The sequence below is a fragment of the Bos grunniens genome, chromosome 10 (genome assembly GCF_055505025.1).
Source record: "Bos grunniens cultivar Pamir isolate PY7600 chromosome 10, Bosgru_T2T1.0, whole genome shotgun sequence".
In the NCBI taxonomy this organism is placed as follows: Eukaryota; Metazoa; Chordata; class Mammalia; order Artiodactyla; family Bovidae; genus Bos; species Bos grunniens.
Window position 1 is genome coordinate 67,149,576 of NC_141174.1, and position 21,618 is coordinate 67,171,193.

The window sequence follows — 21,618 nt, forward strand, 5'->3', positions numbered from 1 at the left end:
GAAATCATCTTCTAAGCTTACTTACAAACTTCTGAACAGAATTTAAACTTTGTTTCTATGAACCTATACTTTCTAATCTTTATTTCTCCACTTACAAAACTCAGTCTACATGACAAGCCCATGAATACTAGAGTGGGTAGCCTATCCCTCCTCCAGGGAATATTCCTGACTCAGGAATCGAAGTGGAGTCTCCTGCATTGCAGGAGGATTCTTTACCAGCTGAGCCACCAGGGAAGCCTGTATTCTCCCCAAGTTATCCAAATCAGTGTTTTTAAATAAACATAAAATCTTACTTCACTTTGAGGTACTGGGTTTGATCTAGGCATTCTCCCATCCTCAAAAGAAATGGACTCTCAGCTTCTACATATTTTCATTAGTCAAGAAAATTCAGTCCATCTTTTCTTTATGCAGTCTGCATAATAAATCTTTTTATCCAAACATTTTAACACTGAAGATGACTTATCAAACTCCATGTACCCTGCCTAGAGATTTTTATATGCAAAGTCACAATGACAAATCACTAGAAGTGACAGAATATTTAGAATTACACAATCAATATTAATTTTTTCTACTTCCCATTTCATTTTTTGTGACCATTTGTCACTTCAAACTGTGTTTAAGTCTACCTGCTAGTCAATTAATTTCTTTAAGATTTTATACAGGAATATTTCTCCAGGTCTATAACTGGAAATAATTCCTGCTTACCTAACACTAAAATTAAAATTCAAGAATACTCATAATTTAAAAGAAGACAATCAAGAACATTTCTTAGTTCAAGACAGGGCTTACCTCCTGATCTTGTGCAGTATCACTAAACACAATTTCATTTTTTCTGATTTTTTTCTCATTCTGAATATCATCATCATCTTGTACCCAGGTTCTTTTTTGGCTATTGCAGGTTTCTTCCATTTTATTTTCAGAGGGTGAAGTCTCTTTTTGGTATGTCTCAGTCAAAGCCTTTTCCTCAGTATCTATGCTGATAGAGTCTGAGGAATTAATCTCACCAGGATATATAGGGAGATTTTCCTCATTTATATATTGAGATGGACTTAAGTTCAGTTTAGCTCTAACAATTCCAATGCCTGAATCCTTATTGGAAACCGGCTGAGTTTCTAAGTGATTTAAATCAGTTGTGTCTGCTGGAACCTGCTTCAGATCATCAATACCAGTGACACTACAATTTCTTTTGTTTGGCAATCTGGGCAAAAATATTCCCAAAGAACATCTCCTCATTTTATCTTTTACAGTTGTCATTAATGGTACAGAGGTGGCTTCAGCTCCATTATGTGGAATGTTATTTTCTTCATCTTTATCATCTTTAGCACTGCTAGACACTGTGTTAACATTATGTGCTTCTGTAGCTTGCACTATACTCATATCACGGTGTGCCTTATTTACTAATTCAAGCAACTGTTCTGGAGAAGGTGGTAAATGAACTGGTTGGAAATCTAAAAATTCTTCAGTTTTTCCATTTAAGTTATTCAGATTTGATTTGACACTACTACAAGTTGCAACACTGGATGCAATCACAGGATCTGACGCTTCTCGAGGATTGATAAGAGTTTGAATAACTTGCTTAGTCAAGGCTGAGTTATTGTGGAAATCTATAGCTGTATTACATTTAGCTGTTTGAATATTTTTCTTTGGTTCTTTTTTATAGGCCATAGTAAACTGTTTCCCATTATAGAGCATTGTGGAATTGTTTTCACATGTGGGTTCAGAGGAATTTCCTCCAACAATATTTAAATTATTTCCAGCTTTAGACAATATTGCTTCATCTTTATTGACACTATTCTGTCCTTGTTGAGGTAATGGAGGTAGTTGGGTTAACAGATGATGCTGAGAAACATCATCAACAAAGGTGGTCTTTAAACTGTGTTCTGCCTTATCAACAGAGGGCTCCACTTGATCCCTTGGAAGCTTAAAAGACACTGGCTTTGAGTTAAGTTTAGCCATCTTCCCTGAATCTTCACCATATACTAAAGTTTCATTTGATATTAGACTTGGGGGCTCCTTAATCAGATCTTGATCTTTTAGCACTTTTGGGGCACAATGTAACTGTCCTTGGGTATTGGTTTGAACGACTTTTTCCTTCTCTAACAAGCAAGGAACAGAATGAGACAGTCCCTCAGATTTCAAATCATCATCACTGGCTGAATTGTTTGCATAAGGAAGATCATTTTGCACTGGGCAATGACTGGCTTTTAAATCTTCATCTTTATCATGTAAGGACAAGACATTCTTTTCCAAATTACCAATAAAGGAAGTAACATTAGGTAAACAGGAATAATTATCACCAGATCCACAAATAGCAGTTGCAGGACTACCTGTAAAATCCACATTTCTTCTATCTGTACTATTTAACTGACAGCTTTCAATTTTGGCTTTTTCCAATGTATAGGCCTGGCCTACAACTTTCATGACTTCATCCACAGAAGTGCTATGGAATTTGACATCTGTCTCACCTTGACCCCCAAACAATGTATTAGTAGGAACAAAGGGTATCACATTATGCTTTTGCTCACTGTGAAGAACGATTTTGTTTTCTACAGCCAGTGCTTGTTTTTTAGTGACTTCTTGAATAGAATTACCATCTTGTGGAAAAGAGACACCCAAGGTTTTTCTTTTTGCTATTCCAAATGCAGGGCACTCTTGAAGTATTTTCTCTGTGGCTTGACAATCAATGAGAACAGTGTGTGACTTAGTAACTTCCAGATCACTGTGATTATCTACAAACATAACAGTTTTGTCTGTAGTCCTAGTGGTTATTTTATCTGGTGAGAGAGGTTTATATTCTAAGGCAGTCGTGTGACTTCTGGTGATCTCCATGTCATCCTGTCCACAGGTATACAAAACAGTATTAGAAGTTCCTTCCAAAGGCACCAAATGGGAGTCCTCTCTATCTTCCAGGACACTTTTGTTATTTATTTCCACTGTACAACACTGGAGGACATCCATATCATTTTTATCATTCTTTGAAAATGCAATGGTCGTGTCATTTTTGAGTCTAAGGCTTTTCCTTCTCTGATTTTTGCCTGATAGAGGTTCATTCAGCAATATAGGCTTTTGTACATTTCTGTCATTTTTCCAAATGGTTGATTTAGACACTTCCGTGTTATCAGCTATAAATGCTTCAGCTTTCTCTAAAGGACCATGATTAGACCATTTCCCTGGTAGTGTCAGCTGGCTGACTTTTGCGACTGAATGATCCCTTTTGACATTTTGCTGGAAAAAAACACTCTCTTCAGTAGAAGTAGGGGAAACTTTTGATTTTTCTAGGCTTTTTCTTTTGGATAGTTCAAAGTCAGGTCTATCTGGAAGCACAGTTCTCTCCTTTGTTTGGCAGTCAATGAAAACAGTATGGGACTTTGTCATTTCTAGTTCATCATGATTATCTACAAACACTACAGTTTTGTCCACAGGCCTAGTAGTTGTTTTATCTGGTGAGACAGTTTTACATTCTATTGCAGTTGTGTGACTTCTGGTGACCTCCATGTCATCTTGCCCACATGCATACAAAACAGTGTTAGAATTTCCTGCCAAAGGCACCAAATGGGAATCATGTTCATCTAGTAAAGGTCTATGATTTATTTCCACTGTACAACTCTTGGTGATATCCATATCATTCTCATTTCCCTCTGAAAATACAACAGTCTTATCAACTTTTAGCCTGCCAAGACTTTTTCTTCCACAAATTTTGACGTCTTGTTTTTCATTCAGAATTCCGGATTTCTGTACATTTTTGTCTTCCAACACATCCATGATACCATTAGAAATAAACACTCCCATTTTTTCTATAGGACTTTCATTACATTTTTTAACTTTTACAGCTTTCTGTCTGTTTACTGTTGATAACTGGCTATTAGTGTTTTCTAAATTAGTCTTACTTAGTTCTAGTACTTCAGAAGGACCAAATCCAGTAATGACAGTGTGACTGTTGGTTAGATCCATATCTTCTTCCTTCTCTGAACAAGTAACTTTCTTGTCAGAACAGTCAGGAATGGGATTACCTAAACATTTCCTTAGTGGCTCAGGCAGTTTAGAATTCTGGCCTAGTACAGATTTTACTGTTTGACTGTTAACAACATTATGATTTCTCATGGCAGGCCATCCTCTTGATGAAAATAATGGCTTTGAAGTAGGAAACAAAGCTTGCTCACATGAAATTGTATTTCTGTTATTTCCCAGTGGTACCTGTTTGTCAAGATCTTCACGAGAGTATACTATATTATGTTTTGTTGCTACGTCCTGGTTAGTATCAGGTGACTGAGGAGAATCTTTATCAAGAAAGGGTGAAATCTTCAAAACTTGACTTTTTTCTTTGTCCCAGGTATTAGCTGGGATGTTCTTAGATATTATGTTTTGTTGTTGGGATAGGTCAATATGATCTTTCGTCATTTTTTCCCATTCATCTGAAAGGCTTTTGCTGTGAGAGTGAGATTTACTGGTATTTTCAGATGTCAGATCATAAGATGGAAGAGGAAACTGACTTCCTAAATTAACTGTGTGACTTTTAGTCAAATCCATATCTTCATCCATGAAGATTTCAGTCCTTTTGTCAGTCAATGAAACAAATAAAGGATTTTCCGGGCTCTGCTGTAATCTTTCCTTAGATACAAGAGGAACAGAGTGACAATTTACATTTATGTCCCAATTCTCTGACACAATTATGTGATTTTGGATCATCATTTCTTTTTCAGATACTGGTGCAGTTGCTTTCTGTACATTTGTCTGAACTTGTTTAAAAATTTGATTATCGATTTTAACTGTGTGACTCTTGGTAATGTCCATGCTATCTTCTCCTGAATAAACAGTTTTCTCTCCGAGAAGAGAGCTGCCATCTGGATTGGGATACATTTTAGAATAATTATTGTCATGCTTTACCAAATTTTTCTCCTCTCTCATACTTGAGTGACACTTGGTCAGTTCCATGACATCATTACAACTAGAATAGAAAAATGTCTTATCATCTTGCATAACTGGACCAGAATATTTAGATTCTGGGATCGTGGCCAATGGTCTGATATTCTGGTTGGTAGCCTGTGTGCCTGTTTGAATTTCTGTCCCTGTAATATGACTTCTGATCATATGTATGTTACCTTCAGGGTTTAAGGAAAGGTCTTGAAAAGCATCATTCGGTTTATCCTTAAAGACTGTCTTCTGTTCTAGTGCTTTAGTTTCATAACAGGTTGAAACATCCATCATGACATCCTGAGTTTGATTTTCTATTTCAGGCAGATTATCTGCTGAAGGTAACTTCTGTACAGTGTGGCTAATTGTCAAGTCCATGAAGTCATTGCCATAAACTGTAATATCATCACCTTTAAATTCCCTTAAGGTGGCCTCACTGGATGTGGGAACAAAAGTCTGAATATTGGTTGTATGACACTGGGTAAAATTCATTCCATCATCTTGTTCTCTAAAGAGTCTAGTCATACTCCTGGTATTTTCATCTACACCAAGAGATACATGCATTTGATGTACAGAAGTGGTCTTATTTGCTTCTTTGGAATGAATAGGCATCTCAGAATTTTCTTTATCAGGTCCTGTAAAAGGAAAAGCATTTGATTTTCCTATTTTCAATCTTTTTATGAAGTCATTAAAATTTATCTTCTTTTCTGAAGAAGTGTTTTGATCTACGGAAAAATTTAATTCTTTCTTCATTCTTGAATCTTCAGTGTGGAGTTTTAAGTTAGCCAGAAACGATGTAGTATCTATCTTGGTGGACTTTTCACTTTTGGTACAATCTAAAAGGCCTTTGGTGATCATCACAGTGTGACTTGCTGTCAGGTCCATCTGGTTTTCATCTGAAAAGATGACTGTTTGGTCATTTGCATGTTTCCTTTCATGGCTGTATTCTGTCATTGAAATCTACAGCAAAAGCAAAATGTAAGGGATCAAATAAAGTGCAAACTTTTAAAAGGGTATTTTATAACATGTGCTATATAGAAAGATTATATAGGCAATCCTAAATGATGGTTTCATGATACATTGGTTTGTGTGAATCAATGGTGTGGTGAGTAGCATGTAATTTATTATTAAAATGTTTTTCTAAAGTCTATGAATACTTGCAGTTTTTGAAGGTTAATTATAATTAACCATTAACTAAAAAATGAAAAGACTGACAATACCAAATGTAACTGAAATGAAAATTATATTAGATAGGTCATTCTCATTCTAAGTAAAAAAAAAAATTAGAAGGAATAAGCTCATGATGGCTAAATTATAGTACACTCTAAGTTCTTGGGGGTTGAGTTTTCTTTGAATGCAGTGGTTTTACTTGTAAAGACATGGTCTAACACTGCTACTCAAAGTATGGTCTGTGGACCAGTGCATTACTGTCACCTGGGAGAGATGTATAGAAGTTCAGGACCTATCCCAGATCTAGGGGATAAGAATCTATATTTTAACCAAATTCTTAGATTATTCATATGCCTCATAAAGTTTGAGAATTTCTGATATAATTAACATATTTCTGTATTATTTAAACTGGAAGTGATTTAACTATACTTAGTTAATTGGGAGATAGTGAAGGACAGGGAAGCCTGGTGTGCTGCAGTTCATGGGGTCGCAAAGTGTTGGACACGATGTAGCGACTGAACAACAAGTTAACTGGAAAGGTAGGTAGCTTTTCCAGTCTATGTTGGTTCATTCTGGTAAGTAATTTCTAAATCATGTCATTAACACTAAATTTTTTGTGTTTTAAACTATCAAGCAAAATTAAAATATGAAGGCATTTGAATGAACTCATACCTCTCTCTGGGGCATCTGGGTCTGAATGGGAGCACAAAGCAATGTGTTCATTCCTATTGAGTAAAAAGAAAAACTATAGTCATGACAAATGTATATATCACAAAGAGCCTGATTTTTCTATTCATAGGAGTTTCATTAGTTACAAGTATTTACTAAGTTTTTTCGGTTACTAAGTCTTTTGTAAAGACTTAGGTATTAAATTTTACTGAGACTTTCAAATTGTCCCACTTTAGAAACAGACAGATCAGTGATTACTGTATTCTCTGCATACTGAAATTTTAGAATGTGGTAGAAATTTTTAATGGTTGGATTCTAAAGATGGAAAGTATGGATTAATTTTTTTCCTCCTTCAAGTCTCCATTTTTATTTTCTGGATAGTAGAAGTTACACACTAAAGAGTACCAACTGCTAAGACTGAAATGTTAGGGTAACATTTTTATTCAAAAAAATGTATTTATTTGGCTACACTGGGTCTTAGTTATGGCACACATGATCTTCGTTGCAGCATGTGGGACCTGATTTCCTGACTAGAGATGAAACATAGGCCTCCTGCATTGCAAACATGGAGTCTTAGCCCCTGGAGCACCAAGGAAGTCCCTGTTAGGGTAAGATTTTGAGCATCTTTTATTCTATGCTAAGGAATCTAGATGTTCCCAGATGAGATGTGCACTTTATAAAAATAATTCAAGAGAAGAAAATAGATTCAAGAGAAGATGAACCAATGAGGAAGCTACTCTAATAGTTCAGATGTAGCACTGTAGAGAGTTGAACTTGTGTTAGGGCAACAGACAGTAAGAACAGAAATAAGAGATTAGATTCAAGACACTTTAGAACTGAAATATAAAGTTTTGGGGACAAACTGGACTTTGGAAACAAGGAAGTGACTGAAGATGCTATAATAAAACAAGAAATGTATCTAAAAATACTTAGGTTTAAGACAAATCTTTAGAATATTTTCAATAGTTATGGCAACCCTGACTGAATATAATGAAGTGATGATGGGCTTTTTATTAAAGCCTTATTTACATATCAAGCTTGCATTCTTGTCATTTATTTAACAAATATTGATTCAGAACATATATATGCCCCAAAACTCAACTATATGCCAAAGCACAAAAAAACAAGACAAAGTTTCTGGACTCAAAGAATTTCTAGATTAATAAAAGAGCCAAAAATAAATACCTAAAATACAATATGATAAATTCTACAATAGACTGAAAAATAAAAAGGGTATATTGAGAGCACACATCAGAGTAACTAACTGCTTGGTTTTGATAGAGAAGGCTCAATTTAAGCCAGGACCACTTAATGTATGGTGTCAGTCTGTGAACTGCTTAATATCAATTAATTTAATATAAGGAGCTTGCAGCCACTGTAAAATTCGTTAGTAAAGCTTTACTAAGAAAAAAAAAGTCACTAACTAAACAGTAGCTTACTACCATAGTGCAAGTTCCTTTCTTATTATGGACTATAACAGTTGTGGACTGGCTACTTTGAATGGCACTTAAGTTAAGCTAAGGGAAAACCTAAGTTAAGTGAAAGATGAGAAGACTGTTAGACAAATTGGATTAGGAAGATCTCTTTAGGTAAAGGAAACAGCATTTACAAATGGACACAGTCAGAAAAAAGACCATATGGGAAAATGCAAGTAGTTATTCATGGGCCAGAGCAAAATATGCCTGTAAAGGGCCTGAGATAAAGTTGGAGAAAAAGACAAGTAAAATTATAAAAGGCTTTCTAAGTTTATGCTAAGGAGTATGGGTTTTATCCTGTAAGCAAAATAGTGTCTTTTGAACAATTTTAGGATGGAGGGTAATACAATAAGATTTCAAAATACATAGAATGAATTAGAAGGATAAGAACCTAAATACAATAGTCCAAAAAAGAATTCAAGTGAGGATTTGAATTCAAATACTGGCAGAAGGTACAGAGAATAAGTAACAGATAGGCAAGATATTTCAAAGACAGAACTGAAAGAGAATAGGGCCAAAAGAATATATGGAAAGAAGGAAAAGTTTAAAAACGACTCAATTCCTGACTTGAGTGAGTGACTGTGAATGGGAGTTCAACATAGAAATGAGGAATAGCAGGTTTGAGAGAAATATTAGTAAGTTTGTTAAATTTTAAAGAGCTTGTGTAAAGATCAATACTTTCTCTATATTTTTTGTTCACGGTACTCTTAAATATTACTTTTTAAGGAATCTAGATGAAGAGAAAAACACATGATAATAAGAAAAGTATTCTGATCATACTCACCAGTTATCTCACAGTAATTATCTTCTGGATTCTTATTCCTAAAAATTAATAAGTAATTAAAAAATCTATACTCCAGACAATTACCAAGAATTCCAACAGTTGAAAGAGGAGGGAAGGTGAAATGTTTTCACAGGATAACTGGCAGAAAACTCCAAAGATATCTTTTATTTATTTATTTATTTTTTATTTCAACTCTTTTTTTTTTTTCTAATTTTATTTTATTTTTAAACTTTACATAATTGTATTAGTTTTGCCAAATATCAAAATGAATCCGCCACAGGTATACATGTGTTCCCCATCCTGAACCCTCCTCCCTCCTCCCTCCCCATACCATCCCTCTGGGCTAGTGCACTGGGACGACCCAAAGATATCTTTTAAAAAAGACTCATCTAGTAAGAATCCCAGGGACAGGGGAACCTGGTGGGCTGCCGTCTATGGGGTCGCACAGAGTCAGACATGACTGAAGTGACTTAGCAGCAGCATCTAATAAGTGGGCTTGCCACATAGATCAGTGGTAAAGAATATGCCTGCCAATGCAGGAGACACCCCTGGAGAAGTGGGTTTGATCCCTGGGTCAGGAAGATCCCCTGAAGAAGGAAATTGCAACCCACTTCAGTATTCTTGCCTGAAAACGCCTATGGACAGAGAAGCCTGGCAGGCTACAGTCCACAGGGACGCAAAGAATTGGACATGACTTAGCAACTGACCACATCTAATCTGGAAGAAAAAATTACAAGGCAATTAAAGGAACTTACCATTAAATTTTTTCAGAAATTTAAATATCAAGAACACTATAAAAATATGCTTAACATATGCTGCTTGCTTTTTCTTTTCTTTTTTTTTCTTAAATTTTTTTGGCTGTGCCTTGTGGCTTGCAGGATCTTAGCTCCTCAACAAAGGATTGAACTCATGCCCCCTGCAGTGGTTAGGAAGCACAGAGTCCTAACCATTGAACATCAGGGAATTCCCTAATTTTTGAGAAAAGAATGATCTTTAAAGCAGCTCATTTTCTAGGAAAAAAAGGTAAGTAAAATGAAACAACCCAAAGGTCCATCAATGGGGAGCTGACTAAACATTGGTGCTAACATACAGCATATTATAATAGACTGAGGTAGATCTATATGTAACAACATGGGAAGTGCTACAAGACATTAAGTGATCCCATTTTTGTCTTTTTTTTAAAGCTAAAGATTAACATGTAGTTAGATATATATACATATATATATATATACACACACACATATACGCTGCTGCTAAGTCGATTCAGTCGTGTCCAACTCTGTGCGACCCAATAGACGGCAGCCCACCAGGCTCCCCCGTCCCTGGGATTCTTCAGGCAAGAACACTGGAGTGGGTTGCCATTGCCTTCTCCAATGCATGAAAGTGAAAAAATAAAGTGAAGTCACTCAGTCGTGTCCGACTCCTAGAGACCCCATGGACTGCAGCCCACCAGGCCCCTCCGTCCATGGGATTTTCCAGGCAAGAGTACTGGAGTGGGTTGCCATTGCCTTCTCCATATATATATATATACATATACATACATACATATATATATATATATATATATATATATATATATATAAAATTTCTCCAAGGACATCCAAAATTATCAATAGTGTTTATCTGTGAGAAGCCTGAGTAATATGACCTAGAGATTTTTCTGTATAAGTATATACAGAGAATCTTTTCCTTCCAGCTCAACTCTAGTCAATTACATGGAAAAACTGATATTTATTTAACCAACCTCTTAGTGATAGACCTTTAGAATCTTTTGCATCTTACATGAAATCTCTGTGCCAAAGAGCAAGTGAAGTTAAAATCTGGAATGACATTGGCAATTGTCTTCTACAGTATATGCTCAGATGCTCAGTCATGTCTGACTCTTTGTGACTCCACGGACTGTAGCCCAACAGGGATTCTACAGGCAAGAATACTGAAGTGGGGTACCACTTCATCCTCCAGAGGATCTTCCCAACCCAGGGATCAAACTCAAGTCTCTTGTGTCTCCTGCACTGGCAAGCAGATTCTTTACCAGTAGTGCCACCTGGGAAGCCCTCTATAATATTTACCTACTACCAATGAGTGACTTTTTATCTAGATTCTTAATTGATTAGATAAACATTATATCTCAATATAGGCTAAGTTATATTTCTTTTATGAGGAAGATAAGCATCTTTCCATCTGTTCAAGCTCTATGATTATTTAATTTTTGAATTAATATTATAATAAAAACATTTAGTGAAAAAAATCTGAAGACCTGGTATTTATTGTTTTCCACTAGCGAATGTATTTTAAAGATTTACATATGAAAGTAGAATGTTTCATCCCTCTTAAGAGGATAAGCTATACTTAACAGCCATAGCAGCATATTATTATGCAAATAATGTGTTTTAAGAATTAATCCTAAGTATTACACAAAAGGGAATTAAAATAAAAAACAAAAAGAATATTAACTTTAAAAACACTTAAATAATAGGAATAAACAACATTTAAAGTATAATTTGCATCACACTTTTCTTACTTACTGTATAAACAGGACATTTTCTCCTGCTTCTGTTTCTATAAATAGAGAAAGGGTTATTAAAGTTTTTCAAAAATACAGTAATAAAGTATTAGAAAAATTACATAAGGATGTTAACAACAATAAAAAAATACTAATGCCGCACATTACCTTCTGCCCCTCACAGCTCAAGTTACACTTTTTAAGCAATAAGATAGATATTAAGTTATACCAGTTATCTGGTTAGATAACCACAGCATAATCATATAGAAAACAGATTTAGTAGGGGTTACAGAACAAATTTACCTGAAATTTCTGACTTTTTCACTATTTTCATATGAGACTCTGTCTGGAATACTCTAGAAAAGAAAATAAAGATTACTGAAAATCTGCAAGCTTTTTTTTTTTTTTTTTGACTGAACTGCATGGCTTGTGGGATCTCAGTTCGCCCACCAGGGGTTGAAGTCAGGCCACAGAAGTGACAGCCTGGAATCCTAATCCCTAGGCAACCAGGGAACTCCCCCAAATCTTCAAGTTTTAATTAGAACACTATGATGTTTTGAGATAAGTAAGATAAAGCTTTCTGATTGATTTATAAAACTTCATAGAACCTCAGTAGTAAAACCAAGTAAGAATACCACATAACAAAATCTATAGGCCAATCTCATATATGAATATTAGTGCAGAAAACCCAAAATATTAGCAAACTAATGCTGCTGCTGCTAAGTCGCTTCAGTCGTGTCTGACTCTGTGCGACCCCATAGACGGCAGCCCACCAGGGTGCCCTGTCCCTGGGATTCTCCAGGCAAGAACACTGGAGTGGGTTGCCATTTCCTTCTCCAATGCATGAAAGTAAAAAGTGAAAGTGAAGTCGCTCAGTCGTTTCTGACTCTTCGCGACCCCATGGACTGCAGCCCACCAGGCTCCTCCGTCCATGGGATTTTCCAGGCAAGAGTACTGGAGTGGGGTGCCACTGCCTTCTCCGAAACTAACGCTAGCAAAGTTATTTTATGATTAAATTGGATTTATCCCAGGAATGCAGAGATAACACAACATCCAAAAATTTATTTTATCATATTAAAGATTAAACTACTAAAAACTCAGTTATTTTAATAATTGCTCTAAAAGCATTTACAAAACCCATTCTTGTTTAAAAACAAAACAAAACCCTCAACATTGTGAATCAACTATATTCCAATAAAAATTTAAAAATAAAACTAAAAATCTGCAACAATAAAGTTAAATTTACCCAATAATACAGAGAGAATAGGCGTACTGATTTTAACAAATGTAAACAGGTTGAAGTACCCTATTAAAAATGGCTATTGACTAAATTTTTAAAAATTTTAAACTCAATCTACAACCTGCAAGTTACAAATTAAAAATATTTAAAAAAATTATCTATGGACAAACAACAGAAAAGTGAAGATAACTATGAAGTAATTAAACACATTATGTTTCATAGCAAAAAAGAATTAGAACTAAACAAGGTTGCTATTATACACTAAGAGGAAAGTTATCAATGAAAACTAACAATGAATAACCCAATTTACATGTAAAAAGTCAGAGAAAAAAAAAATGAAAGAAATACAAACAAGAAAATGCCGAAATATATTTAGATGCCTCAAGATCCAAATTTTTATTTTTACTGAAGTATAGTTGATTTATAACGCTGTGTTAGTTTCAGGTGCACAGCAAAGTGGATCATATATATATATATGTGTATGTATATATATATATATCTCTCTACTTTTTTTTAATATAATGTATATATATATCTACTTCTTTTTTTTAAGATTCTTTTCCCATATAGGCCATTATAGATTACTGAGTAGAGTTCCTTGTGCTATATAGCATGTTATTATTAGTTATCTATTTTATATATAAGATCCAAATTTTGGAACACCACACATTAAGTAGGCAAATAGTAAGTTGTAAATGTATAAAACATATTTACTAAAGCATATTTAGCAAACATATGGAGATACTTAACTGAAATGGCAAAATAGTTCTTTCCTCCATTTTCCTGTAAATTTATCTTAATTATGTTATCCCTTGCTCTCTCATTTTTTTTCAACCTATACAGTATCTATGATATAGGGAAAGCTTTCAAAGGTACAATCTGTTGCAAAAATTATTTATGAACCAAGAAAGACACATGCTTTAATAACAAAGAGTTCAATCACACAAAAACTTTAAAATATTTTCTTTAATATTGTCTAGGTAGATGAGGAAATGAAAAATAAAACATTTCAAAATGAGACGAAAAAAAGCACAAATGAGCAAAATATAGAAAAAATAGTAATGACAAATAAAATCCAAATTAAAATAACTAAGATAATAAAATCAATCAAATCAGCTAAAATTAAGTGTTAAAATATACCCTGAGGAAAAACAGGTACATTACTAAAGTTACTAAAACCAGTAACAAAAATGTAATGACTATGTAACTGCTGCTTCTTTTAAACCTGGGAATTCTACTTTGAGGAATATAATCCCAACGAAGTAACTCAAAAGAAAAAAGGTTAATTTACATAAAAATATCTAACACAGTACAAATGCTTAACAGAAAACTTGAAATAGTAATTTGTACATTAATATTCAGCGCTAGTGGTAAAGAACCCCCCTGCCAATTCAGGAGATGTTAAAAGATGAGGGTTCGATCTCTGAGTCAGGAAGATACCCTGGAGAAGGGCATAGCAACCCACTCCAGTATTCTTGACTGAAGAATCCTATGGACAGGGGAGCCTGGTGAGCTATAGTCCATAGGGTTGCAAAAAGCTGGACACAACTGAAGTGACTTAGCACGCAATTAAGTAAAATTATCCATGTCCGATCTCTCCTCAGAGAACTAAGATTTTGCAAGCCAACAAAACAATAACAACAGCAGCAGCAACAACATGTGAAGGAAAAGTCAGTCTGAAACAAAGTGGAGAAAGTGAGTTATTAAATCAAACCTAGGCCACAGTTCGGAGAAGGCAATGGCACCCTACTCCAGTACTCTTGCCTGGAAAATCCCATGGATGGAGGAGCCTGGTGGGCTGCAGTCCATGGGGTCGCTAAGAGTCGGACATGACTGAGCGACTTCACTTTGACTTTTCATTTTCATGCATTGGAGAAGGAAATGGCAACCCACTCCAGTGTTCTTGCCTGGAGAATCCCAGGGACAGGGGAGCCTGGTGGGCTGCTGTCTATGGGGTCGCACAGTCGGACAAGACTGAAGCGACTTAGCAGCAGCAGCAGTAGCAGGCCACAGTTATTCAGGGAGTATACAGAGAGTACAAATAGAATCTTTTAAGACATTCAATAATAGGTGTGTATATATTTACTGTGGAGGTAGATTCATTAGGTTTCATAGCCTGGTGCCTTTAAACATTCTGAATTATAACTAATAGTTCAGATTCATAACTAATAGTTCAGATTCCATGATCAGCAAGCCATATTTACAGTATAATTTATTTTCTTAGGTAGAATGCCTTTGAGGAATGTATTGATGTACTCATATAAGGGTTCTGATTCATTTGTTTCTCATGATATATTTAGTAGTGAAGTGAAGAAATGGTTAGTCACTCACTCGTGTCCGACTCTTTGCAATCCCATGGACTGTAGCCTGCCAGGCTTCTCTATTCACAGAATTCTCTAGGCAAGAATACTGGAGTGGGTAGCCATTCCCTTCTCCAGGGGATATTCCTGACCCAGGGATTGAACCCAGGTCTCCTGTAATGCAGGCAGATTCTTTACCATCTGAGCCACCAAGGAAGCCCATATTTAGTAGTAGCATTCTTATTTACAAACAAATCTCTAGTGAATCTCTTTAATACAAGCCCATTTCTAAAAGATCCACCCAGTTTGGTACAGGGGAAAAAAAAATAGTAGTCTGCAAAACCAAGTTCAGGATTTAGGAAGATAGTGGCAACTTCACCAAGGAATATACCACCAAGGGAAGCCTACTGGCAGGCAATAGCTAGCCTTCCCCGGTAATACCAAATCTTATGTCTCTCCCACCCCCCACCCTTGGAATTCAATACATATAAAACATTGACAACTCATGTTTATCCATAAAGGCATTAATTGACTTACAGATAAAAGATAAACAGAAAACAGCAATAAAACAATTACAATTACTATGAGTCAACAACAACAAATTTATATTTCAGAAGACACCTACTGTTTGGAACTACTCAGTTAACAGAAAGATGTCACACAGTGTCTGCTAAGAGGGAACTCCCTACTTCACCCCTTACCAACATCTACTTACTCTTCCTCTAAGGAAAAGAAGAAAACATTTTCCCAGCAGCCCTACAACTGAAATCCTGGGCATCCTAGTGCAAAATCATGTTTTATGTGGCAACTGCAGAACTGAATTTCTTTCATCTGTCTGATCCTAAAGGTTTATTAAGGTAAAGAATTTGGAGGAGACAGAGGAACAAATGAGGAATGGGAAATAATGGAGATTAAAGCCCAGGACTTGCCTAGAAGATTTCTGGACATGAAAACAATCAAGTCTCATCCAAAACTGTTCAAATCCAAGGTTAAATTGATCTAGGAACTCATCTCACTATAGGCCAAGTCAAAGCAGTCTAAGTTATACAGAAAATAAAATTTGAAGGTGGTGATATTAAATAGACAGTCTGTCTTTACAATAGCTAAAAAGAAAGCCTATTTATAGAAAAACAGCTACCCTGGAATACCACCACATCCCCTCCTCCTCCACAGAAATGTCTTGAAAATAACTGGTTCAGGAACACCCAACATATTCAATGATGAGGAAAAAGCATACAATCCAGAAAGACACCAAAGATTAAAAGAAAGCAAAGCATAATATACTTTATTAACATAAAAAAAATACTGAGAAAAATGTCCCAAAGATGATGAAAACTATATGCACAGTTTGCTATGGATTTAAAAAGCATAACAAAGCAATCATCTCTCTGAAAGGCAGAAATGCAAGAACTCAAGGAAAAGATAAGAAGACAGAAAATGACACACAAATAGATGAAATTAATGAAAGAAGCAGAAGAAAAAATATAATCATCAACAGAAAGAAGGTGAAACTGGAAGAGTCAGAGTGAGTAAGTACTTTGGAAAATATGATAAAGAACAGAAAAATTTAACTAAACAAAGTAAAAGAAAATAAAAGGAATTAAGAGAGACTATAACACAGAAAAGCAAAGATTATAAACATTGTATTTATAAAGTATTGAGTCCCTAGTGAAAAGGCAAAAAGATATGACACTGAAAGATGAACTCCCCAGGTTGACAGGTGCCCAATATGCTACTGGAGAAGAATGGAGAAATCACTCCAGAAAGAAAGAAGACATGGAGCCAAAGCGAAAACAATGCCCAGTTGTGGATATGACTGGTGATGGACGTAAAGTCTGATGCTATAAAGAACAATATTGCATAGGAACCTGGAACGTTAGGTCCATGAATCAAGGTAAATTGGAAGTGGTCAAACAGGAGATGGCAAGTGTGAACCTCGACGTTTTAGGAATCAGTGAACTAAAATTCACTGGAAGGGGTGAGTTTAATTCAGATGACCATTATATCTACTACTGTGGGCAAGAATCCCTTAGAAGAAATGGAGTAGCCATCATAGTTAACAAGAGTCCAAAATGTGGTACTTGGGTGCAATCTCAAAAATGATAGAGTCATCTCTGTTTGAAGGCAAACCATTCAATATCACAGTAATCCACGTCTATGCCCTAACCACTAATGCTGAAGAAGCTGAATTTGAACAGTTCTACGATGACCTACAAGACCTTCTAGAACTAACACCTAAAAAAGATGTCCTTTTCATCATAGGGGACTGGAATGCAAAAGTAGGAAGTCAAGAGATACTTGGAGTAATAAGAAAGTTTGGGCTTGGAATACAAAATGAATCAGGGCAAAGGCTAACAGAGTTTTGCCAAGAGAATGCACTGGTCATAGCAAACACCCTCTTCCAACAACACAAGAAAAGACTCTACACATGGACATCACCAGATGGTCAATACCAAAATCAGATCGATTACATTCTTTGTGGCAGAAAATGGAGAAGCTCCATAGAGTCAAAAAAATAAGACCGGGAGCTGACTGTGGCTCAGATCATGAACTCCTTGCAAAATTCAGACTTAAACTGAAGAAAGTAGGGAAAACCACTAGGCTATTCAGGTATGACCTAAATCAAATCCTTTATGATTATACAGTGGAAGTGACAAACAGATTCAAGGAATTAGATTTGATAGAGCACCTGAAGAACTATGGAAGGAAGTTCGTGACATTGTATAGGAGGCGGTGATCAAGACCATCCCCAAGAAAAAGAAATGCAAAAAGGCAAAATGTTTGACCGAGGAGGCCTTACAAATAGCTGAGAAAAGAAGAGAAGCAAACGGCAAAAGAGAAAAGGAAAGATATATCCATCTGAATGCAGAGTTTCAAAGAATAGCAAAGAGAGATAAGAAAGCATTCCTCAGTGATCGTAAAGATCTCTTCAAGAAAATTAGAGATACCAAGGGAACATTTCATGCAAAGATGGGCTCAATAAAGGACAGAAATGGTATGGACCTAACAGAAGCAGAAGATCTTAAGAAGAGGTGGCAAGAATACACAGAAGAACTATGCAAAAAAGATCTTCATGACCCAGATAACCACGATGGTGTGATCACTCACCTAGAGCCAGACATCCTGAAATGCGAAGTCAAGTGGGCCTTAGGAGCATCACTATGAACAAGGCTAGTGGAGGTGATGGAATTCCAGGTGAGCTATTTCAAGTCCTAAAAGATGATGCTGTGAAAGTGCTGCATTCAATGTGCCAGCAAATTTGGAAAACTCAGCAGTGGCCACAGGACTGGAAAAGATCAGTTTTCATTCCAATCCCAAAGAAAGGCAATGCCAAAGAATGTTCAAACTACTACACAACTGCACTCATCTCACATGCTAGCTCAAAATTCTCCAAGAGAGGCTTCAACAGTACATGAACGAGAACTTCCATATGTTCAAGCTATATTTGAAAAAGGCAGAGAAACCAGAGATCAAATTGTCAACATCTGTTGAATCATAAAAAAAGCAAGAGAGTTCCAGGAAAACATCTACTTCTGCTTTATTGACTACACCAAAGCCTTTGACTGTGTGGACCAAAACAAACTGTAAAATTCTTAAAGAGATGGAAACACCAGACCACCTTACCTGCCTCTTGAGCAATCTGTATGCAGGTCAGGAAGCAACAGTTAGAACTGGACATGGAACAATAGACTGGTTCCAAATAGGAAAAGGAAGTACGTCAAGGCTGTATATTGTTACCCTACTTATTTAACTTATATGTAGAGTACATCATGAGAAATGCCAGGCTGGATGAAGTACAAGCTGGAATCAAAATTGCAGGGAGAAACATCAATAACCTCAGATATACAGATGACACCACCCTTGTGGCAGAATGTAAAGAAGATAAAGAGCCTCTTGATGAAAGTGAAACAGGAGAGGGAAAAAGTTGGCTGAAAACTCAACATTCAGAAAAAGAACATCATGGCATCTGGTCCCATCACTTCATGGCAAATAGATAGGGAAACACTGGAAACAGTGACAGACTTTATGTTGGGGGGCTCCAAAATCACTGCAGATGGTGATTGCAGCCGTGAAATTAAAAGACACTTGCTCCTTGAAAGAAAAGCTATGACCAAGCTAGATAGTATATTAAAAAGCAGAGACATTACATTGCCAACAAAGGTCTGTCTAGTCAAAGCTGTGGTTTTTCCAGTAGTCATATATGGATGTGAGAGTTAGACTATAGAGAAAGCTGAATGCTGAAGAATTGATGCTTTTGAACTGTGGTGTTGGAGAGGACTCTTGAGAGCCCTTTGGACTGCAAGGAGATCCAACCAGTCCATCCTAAAGGAAATCAGTCCTGAATATTCATTGAAATGACTGATGCTGAAACTGAACTCCGACACTTTGGCCACCTGATTCGAAGAACTGACTCATTTGAAAAGACCCTGATGCTGGGAAAGATTGAAGGCAAAAGGAGAAGGGGACAACAGAGGATGAGATGGTTGGATGGCATCACCAACTGGATGGACATGAGTTTGAGCAAGCTCCAGGAGTTGGTGATGGACAGGGAAGCATGGCGTGCTGCAATCCATGGCGTCACAAAAGATCGTACACGACTGAGCGACTGAAGTGAACTGAATGAAATTTACATAATGGAATAGAAAAAATATTAAAAGGTTGATTCAAGATTCAAGACCCAAAGCAGTCAAAATGAAGATGCATTCTAGTAAAGTCAATAAACTTCAAAGATAGGAAATGAAAAGACTCTCCTCTGACTTGTTCATGGAAGCATTCAATGCTAAAAGAACAGAACCACATTAACAAGTTCTTTAAAGAGAAAGTGAACTGAAGATTTTATATTCAGCTAAATCGTCAAGTATAAAGCCTGTAACTAACAGTTTGAGTACCCAAGAACTCAGAGAGTATTGTTCAAATGAGCCCTCAAATATAAGGGAAAAAGCTTCAACCAACCAAGAGATAATTAGGGCAACTATTGTGACAGAACTGATATGAACAATTAAATATATATAATAGAACTGATACACAAATGTGACAGATTCCCTAACGTCAAATTCCCAGAGAGAGAGAGAGAGATACGAGAGAGAAAGAGAGAGGGAAAAAGAGACATGATAAACATTTCAAAAAAAAAAAATTAAGAAAGGAATGAGGATGGGGGAAAAATAAAAGGAAGAAGTAGGCTAACTACCTCATCCTTTATAAATACCAAAGGATATCATATAAAACAATGAAGTTTTAACTGAAGTTTAAGCATATTAAATAGTACAAGGAAGGGAGGGAACAGACTAACTTTACAATTGTTCATACATGGTCAAACAATACAAAAAGGTGTACCACAAATATGAAAGCAAAAATCTAGCAGAGACAGAAACCTTAACAGCAGTCTAGGTAGAATCTGAATCAAAAAGCAATAAACAAAGCAAAGATGATTAGTTTGTAATGCCAGAAAGTACAATCTTGAATAAAGATCAACAATGATAATATGCACCAATGAACATAGAATAAACATTCACAGAGAAAAACTATTGGATAAAGAGTTAGAGTGGGATGCAGTATCAATTAGAGACTAATTTACCTCTCATAATTCATGGAAATTAGAGTGACTGAAACTATATAAGATTACAGAAGACCCAAATAATAAAAGGTAGAAAATGGATAGAATTGATATGCCAAATTCTACACTCCAATAGTCAAAATATTATCTTCTTTTCCAAGTACTTATGGATAATTCACAATAATTGATCATACATAAGATCACACAGAAAATGTCAATAAAAATCAAAATAATACAGATTAGCATTTTCTCACTACAATATAACTGAAAATGACCACAAAATGCCTTTACTAGATATGAATTTTAAAATTCTCAAATAACTCTTCAGTGAGGAAATACAAATATATTGATGAGCATCAAGAAAATAATCATAAAAATACTACATATAAGAATTACATTAAATTAATAACAGGGAGAAGTGACGTCTTTATGATATTAAATCTTTTTATTTAGGTACTTGTCTTCACTTGTACAATTCTTTTTTTTTTTTTTTTGGCCACACCAGGGAATTCCCTGTACAATTCTTAACTTAGTATCCTTCAGTAATGTTTTATTCTTCATATGCTATTATTATTAAATTTATAGCAACAAAATATAAAGAAAAAAAGACATTTATCTTCTGATTATTATTATGTAGGAAATATATTCAAATTTTTATAACTCCGATTTTTTTCTCTATTTTTGTTGTTTAGCACCTCAAAAAAATGTTAAATAACAGCAGTAAAACATAGTTGTTTTTCTTCTGGACTTTAGAGGGGATGCTTTCAGTGTTTCTTTTAAGCATGCTGCTCCTGCTTGCCGCTAAGTCGCTTCAGTCGTGTCCGACTCTGTGCAACCCCATAGATGGCAGCCCACCAGGCTCCCCCATCCCTGGGATTCTCCAGGCAAGAACACTGGAGTGGGTTGCCATTTCCTTCTCCAATGCATGAAAGTGAAAAGTGAAAGTGAAGTCCCTCAGTCGTGTCGGACTCTTTGTGAGCCCATGGACTGGAGCCTTCCAGGCTCCTCCGTC

At 35.8% G+C, this 21,618-nt stretch overlaps 1 protein-coding gene across 1 annotated transcript in view; it reads right to left on the reverse strand.

The window, feature by feature from the left end:
• Positions 1 to 21,618, reverse strand: part of KNL1 (kinetochore scaffold 1) — a 63,722-nt gene that overhangs the window by 27,278 nt on the left and 14,826 nt on the right. The window contains 5 exon segments of the mRNA XM_086321863.1: positions 790 to 5,871; positions 6,754 to 6,806; positions 9,010 to 9,047; positions 11,535 to 11,568; positions 11,816 to 11,868. Of these exon segments, the coding sequence (XP_086177989.1) occupies positions 790 to 5,871; positions 6,754 to 6,806; positions 9,010 to 9,047; positions 11,535 to 11,568; positions 11,816 to 11,868 (5,260 nt within the window).